This window comes from Lissotriton helveticus, chromosome 6 (assembly GCF_964261635.1).
Source record: "Lissotriton helveticus chromosome 6, aLisHel1.1, whole genome shotgun sequence".
Classification (NCBI taxonomy): domain Eukaryota; kingdom Metazoa; phylum Chordata; class Amphibia; order Caudata; family Salamandridae; genus Lissotriton; species Lissotriton helveticus.
Window position 1 is genome coordinate 1,460,204,807 of NC_136067.1, and position 14,469 is coordinate 1,460,219,275.

General features: G+C 44.6%; 2 protein-coding genes across 2 annotated transcripts in view; one reads left to right on the top strand and one right to left on the bottom strand.

Moving 5' to 3' along the window:
- Positions 1 to 14,469, top strand: part of UST (uronyl 2-sulfotransferase) — a 966,832-nt gene that overhangs the window by 208,913 nt on the left and 743,450 nt on the right. The window lies entirely within an intron of this gene.
- Positions 2,696 to 3,694, bottom strand: LOC144761786 (melanocortin receptor 4-like). The gene has a single exon (XM_078647033.1). The coding sequence runs from the start codon at positions 3,692 to 3,694 to the stop codon at positions 2,696 to 2,698; it is 999 nt and encodes a 332-aa protein (XP_078503159.1).

The following is a 14,469-nucleotide window of genomic DNA, read 5'->3' on the forward strand; positions in this document are numbered from 1 at the left end:
CTTGTTATGAGAAGATATAGGTGACAAAGAGTAGTGATTGCAAGTCGTCATACTATATTAGAAGCTATCTAAGGGTGTTCGAAATGTTGGCATATCTAATTTTGTTCCCACTAAGTGTATGTTGACTGACAGGCCACAGGGTGAATGTGGGCATTATAGTTTTCAGAAATAACAGCATTTCTGTATTTTTATTTACCTGGTTGAATGAAAAAATGAATGGGTACCAGTAACATTTGAACCACCTCAAGAAACAACAAGCATTTACAATGCAATGGTCTCGGCAATATTATAGGTAGAGCTATTGGAATTGCTCATTATTTTTTTATCTTTTTTGTATCCCTAAATAAATGGCATTGTCATTTGTATTGGCATTAGCTTTGTTTTTTGCATATGTGATACCTATTGCATTAGCAGAGAGAGAGTGAGGTAGTGAGAGAGTGAGGTAGATAGAGAGTGAGAGAGTGAGGTAGTAAAGAGTGAGGTAGTGAGGGAGAGGGATGTTGTGAGGTAGTGAGATATAAGCATAGAGTGATGTTGTGATGTAGTGAGATAGAGAAAGAGGTAGTGAAAGAGAGTGAAAGCGAGTTAGTGAGATAGAAAGAGTGAGGTAGTGAGATAGAGAGTGATTGAGCTAGTGAGTTAGAGAAAGAGTGACGTTGTGAGGTTGTGAGCTAGAGAGTGAGGTAGTGAGAGAGTGAGGTAGTGATGTTTTGAGAGAGAGAAGTTGTGAGATAGTGAGATAGAGTGGAATAGTGAGGTAGAGAGTTATGTAGTGAGAGATAGGTAGATAGAGAGTGAGGTAGTGAGAGACAGAGAAAGTGAGGTAGTGAAAGAGTGAGGTGGAGGGATGTTCTGAGGTAGCGAGATAGAAACAGTGAGTGAGTTTGTGAGGTAGTGAGATAGAGAGAGAGTGAGGTAGTGAAAGAGAGTGAAAGTGACTTAGTGAGATAGAAAGAGAGAGAGTGAGGTAGTGAGAGAGAGTGAGGTAGATAGAGTGAGGTAGTGGGACAGAGAGAGTGAGGTAGTGAAAGAGTGAGTTAGTGATGGAGTGATTTTTGGTGGTAGGGAGATAGAAACAATGAGTGATGTTGTGACGTAGTGAGATAGAGAAGGATTGAGGTAGTGTAAGAGAGAGTGAAAGTGACTTAGTGAGATAGAAAGAGAGAGAGTTAGTGAGATAGAGAGTGACGTAGTGAGTTGGAGAGAGAGAGTGAACTTGTGAGCTAGTGAGATAGAGAGTGAGTCAGCGAGAGAGTGTTGTAGTTATTGTTTGAGTGAGTGACTTGTGTTATAGTTAGGTAGTGAGAGTGATATCGAAATAGAGTGATGTTATGGAGAGAGTTAGTGAGAGAGAGAGTGAGATAGTTTTATAGATATATTTTGAGTAGTGATGTAGTTATTTTTGTTTTGTGGGAGAGTGAAGTAGATATAGAGTGAGGTAGTGAGAGATAGAGAGAGTAAGGTAGTGAAAGAATGAGGTAGTGAGGGTGGGAGTTGTTGTGCTGTATTGAGATAGAAACAGAGCGATGTTGTGAAGTAGTGAGCTAGAGAGAGAGTGAGGTAGTGTATGAGAGAGTGAAAGTGAGTTAGTGTATTTGAGAGAGAGAGAGTGCGGTAGTGAGATAGAGAGAGAGTGAAGTAGTGAGTTAGAGAGAGAGTGAAGTTGTGGGGTAGTGAGAGAGTGATGTAGTGAACTTTAGAGAGAGTGTGTCGTGATATAGTGAGAGAGAGATAGTGAGATAGAAATAGAGTGAGGTAGTATATAGAGAGAGTGTGAGGTAGTGAGATAGAGAGTGAAGCAGTGAGTTAGAGAGAGAGTGAAGTTGTGAGGTAGTGAGAGAGTGTTGTAGTGAATTTGAGAGAGCGTGTCGTGATATAGTGAGGCAGTGAGAGTGAGATAGTGAGATAGTAATAGATAGAGTGAGGTAGTGATGTAGAGAGTGAGGTAGTGAGATAGAGAGAGTGAAGTTGTGAAGTAGTGTGTTAGAGAGATAGTTACTGTGGTAGTGATATTGTGATGCTGTGAGAAAGAGAGAGTTGAGTAGTGAGGTAGAGATTGAGGTAGAGAGAGAGTAAATGAGAGATAGTGTAGTAGTGTGTGAGGTAGTGAGGGAGATAGTCAGTTAGTGAAAGAGAGAGTGAGGTAGTGAGAGAGAGAGTGAGGATAGCAATCCCCATGTCTGCAAGCTTGTCCAGCACATCCTGGAAGTCTAGGTTACGCCGGGACTTGGCTCGGGACAATTTTGGTACCCTCCATATGCCGACTTTGCATACCATACAGATTAAAGGGCCGGACAAATCCATTTCAGTCATAACTAATAACCATCGGCTAAAGAAAAAAGTCAGACAGCATTTCACGTCACTCCATAGAGGACGGGAACAGACAAATACTTTCAAATATTAACCAATAACGACCCTCAAAGAAAAAAAAATCTGACAGCATTTCAACACCGCATACATAATAGAAGGTATATCGAGCAAATACACGTTCACGTGTTTTGGTGAATGTGTTGCACCGGATGTAAAATTTGAACCTGTTGCAAGAAATGTTTTTAAAAAATCGATGTGTTTGGAACAAGTAGATTTCGCGAGCAACATAAAGTGCGTTGATCAAATGTATGCCACTGATATTGCAGGAGGCCTTTTTCCGGACGACAATGGCAGAAATGTGTAAGGCGCGCCTTATTCTGTTGGTTCAGTAGCTGCCCAGGAGGTCGCACAGCCCAACGGGGCTTAGGAAGCAAATCATCTCCTTGAAGGTTTTCCTCAGTTCTTGACTGCGGAGCGCGTAGATCAGGGGGTCGATGACCGAATTGCACATGATGAGGATGAGGTACACGTTGAAGTGCGACATGAAGCAGACGCAGTAAGGATTCTGTGGGCAGGAGATGTAGAAAACGAGATGGAGGAAGAAGGGCGCCCAGCACACCACGAACACCCCGAGCAGGATGGTCAACGTTTCGGCGACCTTCATGTTGGCGCCCTGGCGGATGGTGCGGCTGCCGGGCAAGATGGCAATGCGTTTCATGTGCAGCCGGGCCAGCATGAACATGTGCACGTAGAGGGACGTCATGAGCGCGAGCATGGTGAAGAACATGCCGATGAGACATATGATGACCACTGTGCTGTCCGAGTAGATGATGAACAAGATGCCTGAAACGGTGCACGAGGCCCAGATGCAAGAGATGATGATGACCGCCCGCTTCACCGTCACGATGTTGTGGTACTGTAGCGCGTAGAAGATGGTGAAGTACCTGTCTACCGCTATGGAGAGCAGGCTGCAGATGGAGGCCAGCAGCGAGCTGCAGATCACCGAATCGAGCACGTTGTCGATGTTGACGGTGAAGTTGGGCGACCCCGACTCGGTGTTGTTCAGGAGGCTGATGACGATGGTCTCGGACCCGTTGGACACGCTCACGAGCATGTCCGCCACGGCGAGGCTGCAGATGAAGAAGTACATGGGCGAGTGGAGGTTCTTGTTCCTGGCGATCGCGATGATCACCGGGATATTTTCCAGCAAGCTCACTATGCCCAGGATCACAAACACCTCGGGGGACACAAAAAGTGGCTCGTAGCACCCTTCGGAATAGTGACTCTTTCCGGCGGAGTCGTTAGCACCCCCCACATGCGTCCCGTGACTGTGATTCCTGAAGTGAAGAGACGGGGGCGTCCCGTCATACAGAGAGGAGTTCATATTTCATCTAGTTGTAATCCTGTGAGGTGAGCGGGGTTTCGTGCTTAGCCCGGAGCTCTCGCGGCCAAAAGTAGAAAACAGCTAAGGTAGCCATCCAAATGATAGAATTCGCATTTAAAAAAAAAAAAGCTTGGTGAGGCAAGTTACACGACTCATTCAGAGTCCCGTTATCGTTTGGTCTTCCCTCCTACCTCTTAACTCTGATTGCAATCATCAGCTCAGCAGTAGACCCCCTCAGCTGCACGCTCGCCATCCTGAAGGGTCTCACCGGCTGCACCTCCTTCTAGCGCCTCTGTGAGAATACAGTCCCCTCACTCGCACGGCCCCCGTCGTCTGCCTGAAAAGCGCTCTGCCAGCCAGCAGCGCGAGTCCACCACTTGAAGTGTACTGCCTGCAGAAAAATAAATGTAATGAGAATGACGTCCCACCTCAGCTTAATCTACCCTATCTGGAGAAGGGTCTGTCTGAGACTCGAAGATGGTTAGGCGCTAGCTGCCACAGGCGTATTAATCACACAGCTCACAGCAAGAAACTGGTTTTCAGACAAAGGCCCGGCTCCGGATTCTCCCCGAGCTCACCCACTCCCAGGATACCGACCTTCAGGAGATCCTGCAGCCGAGGCTTGCGCCGAGGAGGACGGGGACGGCGAGGCAGAACAGGCCGGCGTCGGGGCGCTCTTCTTGGCTGACTTCTTCTCCTTCATCCAGGGGAACTATGCTGCCAGGGGCAGCCCCCCGGGCTGGGCCAGGGCCGGGTGCGGGGGCTGCTGGGCCCCTCCATTCAAGAGCCGCTTCTGGCCGCGGGCCCTGGGCTGGCTGCCGCTGCCACCGCCGCTGCTGAGGTTGCCGTGGCCGCGGCTGGGGATGCTCTGCTCGAAGTTTGAAATGTCTCCAAAGCTGAGGAGGGAGCTGAGGCGGCGAATGGCGAAGCCAAGGAGGAGCAGCCGAGGCGCTCAAATACACGGAGAGCGGGAGGGGGGCGGGAAACAGACAGGGGGAAGAAGGCACAAACAGACACGGACAGCGAAAATACACGGAGAGCGGGAGGGGGGCGGGAAACAGACAGGGGGCGGGAAACAGACAGGGGGAAGAAGGCACGGAGGGAAAAAAACACGGGCTTACCTTCACTGCGAAGGATAGAAAATGGCGGACACAAGCTTCCGGATTTTGAGGATTTGTGGGCGTGGTTTTGCTGTCCTGAGTGACGGACAACGTCACAGGGCTAAAGAATGCAAAAAATCACGCCCCCAAATCCGAAAAGACGGGGCTTCTTTGGAGGGATGGCTCTCTCCTCCAATGGCTGGCCTCCGTTTAGGAAGCCAGCCAATGGTGGAGAGACAGGGCAGGGAGGCGGGTTCTGAAGCCCTACTAAACAACATTAAATCTCGGACTTCCGGTCTGCCGACCGGATATTACCGAGACCTAAAAATGCTGACTAAAAAATAGCTGCTGACCTTTTCAGTTCCCCACAGGTTAAAAATATAATTCACAGGAGGACTGGCTCATAGTTTAATTCTTCCACATCAAGATAATTTTCACCGATAAATTATTTGATAGTAACACCTAATGGGCACTTGGCAACACAACGGTTTTACACAAGGTGTCATAGTTTTTTGGCTAGCTTAGGCTGCGCACATGCGCTGTCTCGCTGGCGAGATTTTATGTTTTTTAGTCAGCTTGAGTATTGGGCTTGGACTGCCTCGTATGACTTCCTTCTGCCGTAAAAGGTTTGTTATATTTATTGGGCCATGTGTTTCAAACACATGGCCCTATAAAGATAACAAACCAAAAGCAAAGCCTTTACAATCGGACAATATAATGCATGCTTGCACAAATCGCTCGTCATGTACACTCAAGACACCCAAGTGGGACGCATTCGTAAAATTCAAAGTTGCTATACTGTAACCCGCACACATAGCTTGATTATTTAAAATATATTGATTTATATTTTTCTCTGTCATGTGCTACATTAAGATAGGACCGTACAAGGCGGGGCTTTCAATGGCATGGAAGCGGAGGTTTTGTTAGAAGTGCTTCACCCAGTTAAGCGCCCGCCTACCTTCCCAAGCTCTCGCGTAGTTAAGTGCAATAACCTGGGCTCTTTTGTACATTCTGCTGAAACTGATTTCTCCAAATTGTGTAGGGGTTTCCTCTTTGCGGGAGGGTGTGTTTGGAGTAGGCGCTGCGCTTCCACTATGTGAATTCTGCTATAGCGGGTGGCACGCACTATTTCCATTAACATCCTCCTAAACCTCCTTGCTTCCCTTATTGCCCCCTCTTCCAGGTGTACCCCTTGTTAGACAAGATGGCGGCTGGCATGCCCTGTGCTCGTCTATCCTGCATCTTTAGCCGTGCAAGTGTAACGGATACCGTTCTCCGTACTTTGCGCTCTCCTGGTATGTGGATTCACGTAGGAAATAATATGCTTTGCTTTTCTGCCCTAAATTGTATTGCATAGTGTTGTGAGCACTGTCGCCAGGGCAGGGAACTCCCCGGTTAGCGTCTAGAGTCTGGCTGGGTCCTAACGGGGCAGAAGGCGTCGGCGAGACGCAGACTAAATTGGCAAGTTTTTTCATTTTCTATCCAGTTTTGGTTTTGTGGCGGGGGCTTCTTTCTAAATGTTCTGTTCATTGTGAGGCCATGCGGTCTGGTGTTGGGGGGAGGTTGTTCTCCCGCTTTGAGGGCGGGGTGGGCTGTTGATGCTCTGAGACAGACTTTCTGAAGCTGCTGCTGTCAGCAGGTAGTTGAAGCTTGAACCACCTTTCTTTGTGTTTTTTTCCATATATATTTTATTATTTGCGTGACTGATCTACTGCTGTCACGCCGAAACCAAACTATTGAGCTGTGATCCACTGTCGTGCCTCCTCGGAGAAGCCAAAAATAGTTTGGTTATCAAGGTTCTTGATTTTCATGTCGCTCGCCTACATGGGATGGGCAAAAATGGCAACATAGGTCAATGGGCGTAATCTATAATAGCTTCTCTCTGGATGGCCTCTGCAAATTGACGCCCTTGCGTAAAATTTGTGACCAATTTGGCAGTGTTCAAGCCTTCGTACATGCATAGGTATAGTTTTAATTGCCTCTATTTACATGTCTTTTATATCACATATATAATGTATGGCTCGCACACTATGACTCTTGCGACTGGGAGCTGGCAGGTGTAATGGCTGCGTTTGGATGGAGACCGGACGGAAGGTACTGCAGCATAGGTGGCCCCAGGCATGCTTATAACAGCACCATACTCCTTGATGACTTCAGCCGTCTCTGCACTCCACCAACCGGCTCACCTGAGGTCAATTTTCACTCCCTTTTCTGACCTTGGCGCCCTCTCGTCTCTTCGGGACCCTGGTGCTCCCCTCCTATGTGGTGTTCTAGCAGTTGGAGAGGAGAAGGGAGGCGTTGATGGAAGACCCTTGATAGGGGCACGGTGGTGTATCGGGAGTGGGTCTGTAGAGAGCATGTGGGTGGCGACAGTGTTTGGCTTGTTAGTTATCTATTTCCATAATTGCTTCACATTCAGACACGCATTCACTGACGCGCTTTACTTACTAAACCTAAATGTACGGGGGTACTGCAGTAGGCATACAAGGGGACAATGCTGATCAAGTGAGCGTCAAATGGAGGAGACCTTCATGTCTAACTTCAGGTGTTGCTGCCTGTCTTCTATCACAGTAGCCAGGTAGAACTGTCTATCGGCAAGACTAGTAATAGCAGGTCAATGCTTCTCTCCTCACTAACACCCGTGCAGTTTCCATTCCTTTTCCAGTGATCCTGCTCATTTTCCCCACCCTGTAAATAACTTTATGTGCCCAGTGCCCTCCCCTAATATCCTCTGCTTACATTCACTGGCATGTGTGGCAGCACCCATGTGGTGCATGAAGATCGGATCTTGCTTTTGCCCCGGTTACTTACGGGTAGTCTTAATTACTTAGAGTGTAGTCTTCCTCACCACATGAGTCACAACATCATTTCTGTTCCAAGAAAGACTTATGAGGAGGTCATTGTTATAATGGAAGGACGTCCAGGTAGCCATAGGGTAGATTGTAAAATAACGTTTATTAAAACTTGTTTACAGGATTATTAAGATGGTTAGTAAGTAGCAGATAGCCCCACCAGGAGCAGCCTCCTTGATGCTCGGCCCACACACTCCAACTGACAAGCTCTCATCCACACCAGGCACTCCAGCATTGCATTACATCATCAAGCACTCCAGCATTTCACTACATCACATCCATATTGGCTGAGCAGGAGGGAACAGGTAACTGAGGAAAAGGATGCATAGTAACACCCGGGTACTTACCAGTAATCTTCATTACTCAGAGTGTAGTCTTCCTCACCACAAAAATGATGTAGTGACCTATGTGGTGAGGAAGACTTACGAAGAAGTAATGACCCTGAACTCACTGGCCTCTTAGTAGCCTCGCTTTGATTCTTCTTGAGTTTCCCTTAGCCCAAACCTGACCCAACGTATGATGGTGACGCAGAATTAACTGGAGGGGAGCCAGGACCACCACACCATGATTGTTCTGGTGAATTAGGATGTAGTTCAATAGAAGTGATGCTGGCTTGTTCTAACGTGCACCTGAGGGTTTATTGGCACAGCATAACAGATGTTTATTACACCACCAACACTAATTACTAGTGTGTGCCTACATTGGGTAAATAATACAATCATGCCATGATCTATCTCTCCCAAACCACCATTAGAGTGCCTGAAAGAGTCCAGTTTGAAAACAAACTTGGTGCTGTTTTAGCACTTTCAAATCTCCTGTGCAGCTGCTGGAATTTACCGAAGCATCTCTGCTGTGAAAGGTCATTCCGGGGTCCTTAAAGCAGTGGTTAACTTGTAAAAGACTACGTAAGTGCCGGTGCCCAAATGTTTACACTACACAATGTTGGGGATTACAAATAGCAAAGATCGCTCATCTTGATTTTGCCTCATGGTTCTTCCATCCACCATCTGAAACTCCCTGTCCCTTTATTTCGATCTTATTCGGTCTTTTCCCTCCCTGTTTTCTGACTTAGTCATTGATTTTCCAAATTTCTTTTCCTCCTTCTTAACCCCCTTTTGTGTTTTCTTTGCTTTTGCTCAGGATCGAAGTTCGATGAGCAAAAACAAGTGCTGATCCAGAAAAAACAAGCATTGAAAATGCAATAGGTCTCGGCTTTGATTAACTTAAAGCCATTTGCTATGCTAATGGTATTGTATAGCAAAGCAAATGGCTTTAACTTAATAAAAGGCGAGACCTGTTGCATTTTTAATGCTTGTTCTTCTATTTCCATCTTTCAAGATGGTGTTTTTCACCTGCACAGTTGGGATTACAGAACAGCTTGCAAAAGCTCCTGCTGCTCTTTCGTGTAATGGGGAAATGCCCAAGGGTGAAAAAAACAGGGACAGATGCCTGTTATGGCCCAGGACACTTCTGTAATAAGGCTCTTGCAGTCTCTCCTATTATGTTTGAATGCCATCCAAAGGGTAAATCAAAGATTAAAGCAGGACATTAAGTGCTGGAAGAAGGTGCTTCGAATTTCAGAATCCTCCTATATCCGCAAGTGTAGTAAGACTTCCTATCTTGACATACTCTGCTACATAGCATTCAAGAATCTGCCCAGCAAACCAGGACCGCAAGCTAAATAATTGTATTTATTTATTTACATACTATACTCTTGGCCGTCGTATGTCCAACTTCACTACTCCCAACCCTACCCCGCCCCACAGCACACCCTCTGCGAGCCGCCACTGCACGCTTTATAATTCCCTACTACCAAAATCACATCACTCACTACTTCCTTTACAGTGAAAGCTGTACACCTGTACAACAAGAAGCATATAACATTGAAATGAATATGCAATGAACAAGTAGCACACTGACTAATACTCAGAACTTAGCACCTGATTTCGAGTGCTCCTGAAATGTAGTTTGAAATTATCACACCTGTTGAAATCTGAGAACCTCACGTTCCAAGACCTTGTGGAGCCAATAAATTGCACTTATTCTGGCTTTTTGTGGAATAACATGCATATTTGGATGCCTAATGCACCAATATCCATTAGTCCTGGTAAATAGTTTGCTATGTTTGCCTGTTTAATTCCAGTAGGTTTGACTTGCCTAAATTTGAAGGAGCGTGCAAACTTTATTACATCCGGGTATTACCAGGTACAATAAACATTGCACCGCTAGTAATAGCCATCCATGCACAAGTAAGTGTTAGTGGATGGATTGCAATTTTACGAGTCAGGTGTAAAAGGCGGTAAATGTTCCACAATGTCTTTGCAGTTGTAAATGTGGTGCGGTTTTTTAGTATTGTATTTCAAGGTAAAAGTACCATTTTTATTTTGTCATTTGCCATTAAAAAAATAGAGCAAAAATTACAGAATGCTAAAACCTTTGACTTGATATTTTGATTTCCTTCAATCGATAATCTAATGTTTTGTTAATCAGTACAATAGAAAGCATGGGCATCTGTACATCAATGTTCTTTCTTTGACAAATATTTAAACCATTATGAAATAAAGGTTAGAAGTGATTTCTATAAAATGTACATTGAGTTTAGTTAAAGGTGAAAATCTGCTTTATTGCAACTATAGATATAAACTGCTTATAGCTTTTGGCAATGATACTGTATTAAACGTATGAGCTTTGGAAAAGTTAAGTTTCAACAAGACCTCCTTGCTGTGTGAATAGAGAGACTTGTTACCTGTGAGAACATTAAAACTTCTGCTTGCCTCATGGGCGAGTACAATTATACAGTCAGCGTGGTCAATTGGCCAAAGGCCAGATCAAAGTACCAATTCGACTGGCATAGAGGATCTTAATGGTTTGGCTAGGACTGGGCAAAAACATCACATGAAATGGTAAAATCCACCACCCTTTTCTGAGTTCGCTTGTGGAGTACACTTCACAGCCAAAACAGAGAAATTAGCAGAATTTGGGCATCTTGTGTGGTCGTCACAGGACACCAAATCCTGGTCCGCAGAGACCTAAATAAACTACATACTCCCGATTTTCGTAGTTCGCAGACAGCTTGTAAGGGGCACTCTGCTGATCTGTGAAATTTCATCGATTTGCTCCTCAAGTTGCTTGAAGTTGAGGTAGATTAAAAGAATAGTTTTACCCACCATTGGTGTTGAAGAACCAGAAGTGTTCAAACACCTTATCTCCAGCCAGTTGAACTTTTCTCTCATTATGAACACCACAAAGAGTTAATTTTTAAACCTCGATCTCTCGATCATATAGACTTAAATTCTAATACCCCAGTAAAGTTCAGCTACCATCTTTCTATCCATCTTTCTTTTCAAAAGCACCGCTTAATTGTCATAGTCATAACCAGGAAACTCAGGTGTTTAAGATTTTGTGAAACGAGAGGGGAGCCCCCACTCTATATGCAATGTGGTAAGAGGGCTGTCACAAAGAAGATGGATTAAGAGTCTGCTGCTTCGTTGGGTTTTACCCACTCTGTCTGTACTGAAAATGCATTAACCCGTTTACCGCGGCTGTTATTTCGGCGCAGTGCGGGAGTTGTACGGAGTGGGCGGGCCGCGTCGGCCGTTGGACATTCGCAGCACCAGCCAGGTAGTGCTCGCGACGGCCAACGGCCGACTGGAGCACTGAAAGGGTTAAAACATAAGGGCCTAAGAACGAAAACGACTTCCATTCCTTTCTTTTTTGCCCACATGAAAGTTCAATGAGCAATTAATTAATGCAAAGCACTGAGTTTGGGATTTGCCGCGAGATTTGTTTTTGAGTGAATAAATGCTTGGTGGCGGCAGTCAGACATAGGAAAAAAAGGGGCTAGATAATTTAAAGTGCTGGTTTATTTTATACATAGATATAATCGCCTTTATCGCATGATTAATGAACTATAAGTCATTTGCTTTTACTGGTATTATTTTATTGTTTGTATGTGGTATATTTTAAGGAACTTCAAATGTATAAATATGTTTTTTAATTCGTTTTTTATGTATTGTTCTGTGTGGTGTACTTTTATGCCTTTGGTTAGCCAAATAAAGTGGTTTGATTGATTGATTGAATGCTGAGTCTGGGGACACTTTACTCACCCTGTGACGTGCCATGCACAGGGTTTTGAACTTCGACCTGTGGTTAGCGGCCTCTGAAAAGCTCAGAGCAAGAGCTAAGAGTGAGTGGCTCAACTTCCGGGTTCCCACTACAACTCAGGCAGCCTCGCTCGTTCTCGGTTGTTTCCAGTCTCTGCTAATGGAAAAAGTCATGTATTTGGTCCACATTGCATCTCGTGAGATTGCGGGTGATCCTAAGCTACCACGACAGATAATTTTTCATCCGTTAGCAACTGAAAAGCAATATCCCCGTATCTACCAGAGAAGCGATCGGGCCCGACGCGTCCTTCAGCGGTGCTAGCGGATAATAACTTCCCTCAGGAAATCTAGTCTTTAAAATTCACAACAAACTGTCTCTTGTAACACACCTGAAAATGGCTTCAGCATCTTGCTTTCATCGGATTGGAGGAAGGAAAACAGCTTTTGTGACTCTTAAGGAAGGCAGCCAGGAGTAAACCGTGTCTCCAATATCCCCTCGACAATGAAAATTGTCTGTACTCGACAGTTTCACAGGTTTAATTTAGAAATAAATGCACTTTTCAGTCCCGGGTAGCATTACGTTCTACTCGTGAGTGGCGTTTTTGGAAATGCTTCCATTTGACCTGGCTCCTGAACAGTTCATCTCTTAAAAGGATTTGTTTTGTTGTGCTGTGTAACATTTATTCGTTTCTCAACTATAAATGCTGGTGAGGTAGCTCTGTGGGATAATGCATATACTGTAGAACACGCTTATCTCAGGCTTGCGTACTAATAGATTCACTCATCTTCTCATCCTTCTGAGGTCAATAAAAGGTTATTTTTTAGATGGGTTAAGTGTGCTTTTCCATGGATTTTTTAGTGTTTCTTTTTTGTCGGGTGGATCCTCCTTTAAGATTGAAGCTGAATGATAAAAGCAGAATAGGATGCAACACATATCTGCTCCCACTTCTTCTATATAAACTCCAAAATGGATTTCTCCTGAGAATCCTAGTAGAAACAGCAAATAATGTATGTATGACTGGTGATAGTTTTATGGAGCTGTTGCTTGAGGTCTCTCTAGGTAAAAAGTGTGCAGCTCTCTGTGAGAAAATTGGCTGTGCCTTCTTCAGCAAATGGCTTCTGATGGAGCTATGCAGTGTTTACATTTTCATGATGAATGATTCTTTTCTCTCAAAGTTCATGTTTCATTTATTTTATTCGAAGAAGAGACACTAGCTACAGTATGGTTTAAAAACATCTGAAGGCATGAGGAACTCAGGACAGGTTACATCAGGCGGCTGTAGGTTCAGTGCAGGGATTTTCCGAGCCCCATCCGGTCCAGCGTAGAAAATCTTATCGTAGTCCCTAGAGTCAGAAAAGCCAAGACCGGTGGCCTTCGTTTTTCGGTTCACACGGCCAAACATTGGAACCATCTACCACGAAGACTCAGGACAGAACCGAACTACCTCCAGTTCAGAAAAACCCTAAAGACCCTCCTTTTCCCGCAGACATAATTTCATTAGACGGCTGAAACCCTTGGAGAAACAGGTCAGCGCTGGGATGCTCTTTGAGTTACTACGCGCTTTATAAAACCTTTAAATAAATATAAATAATAAATAAATAATAAATACATGCAAAATGACCTTATGCCGCTTTGGTGGACCTTTGTCTTAGCAAGAAACCACTCTTAAGCCAATTGTTGCAATTGGGCACCTCTTTGTTTCAATCCTAGCTGGTGGCATCAGAAAGCTGCCTGTAATGGCTGTAATGTTGATCCTGGTGGTAGAAAATAAGTTTATTTAGAAAATTGTCCATAAAACATTCTAAAACCACAGTTAACAATTAAAACCAATAAAAAAAGACCCATCTTACTACCCGACAGCCCCCTCACATATAATTAATCATAAAATTGTGTTTAACTGACCGTAAAAAAACGAGCAATTCCAACTGCCACATCTAAATAGCACATTTCTGATAATAACTCCACAGCTTCCCCTTATGGAAAGTACCATATTTAAAAAACAAAGGTCTTAACAACTTAATTCGATTTGCAGAATAAAATGCACACTCCATTAATATATGCAGCAAGGAACATTTCACATTCAAGGGGCAGGGACAGAGGCCACTATTATCCTGGTACCTGGCCTAGTGGCCTTGTTTAGGCAGGATGAATGGATTGGGTTACATTCCACCCTGACCCTTAATATTTAATTTCGCAACCCTGGATCTGGTAACTGCAACAAATAGGGAAACACAGTACCCTCACCCAGAGTAGGGAGTGAGCAGCTGATAGATTGTTTCTTGCAACTAAGATACGTCGTTGGATTCTGACACCAAGGCAACAGACTCTTTTAATACCTGCTTGCTTGGGAAGGTGTACTAGGATGTAATTTTTCCACTATCTGTATGGAGGTTCCTGAGAGCAATTAATCTGGTGCTTCCATATTTTGCCCACATTCTTTCACTACCTTGGATCTCTACCCAACATAATTTGGAAACTTTAGACACTTCATCAACATCAGAGAGTGTGTTAAAATATCTTGGAGCCCGAGTAAAGGCCATTAGGCTCTGGGAAGCCAACTTACCTTCTCTCCTTACGGCTTGTACCATAGTGCCCTGGGGAGAGATAAAAGCCTTCTAAATACTGCCCCATCTAATATATTCCATTTATATGTCAGATCAAGGGAAACTACCTACTTCAGGTTCTTCCTAAAACACAGACCCAGATGTTTATATTGGTC

Excerpts from the sequence above, each read along its gene's own strand:
- LOC144761786 (XM_078647033.1), bottom strand. The coding sequence starts at position 3,694 with ATGAACTCCTCTCTGTATGACGGGACGCCCCCGTCTCTTCACTTCAGG.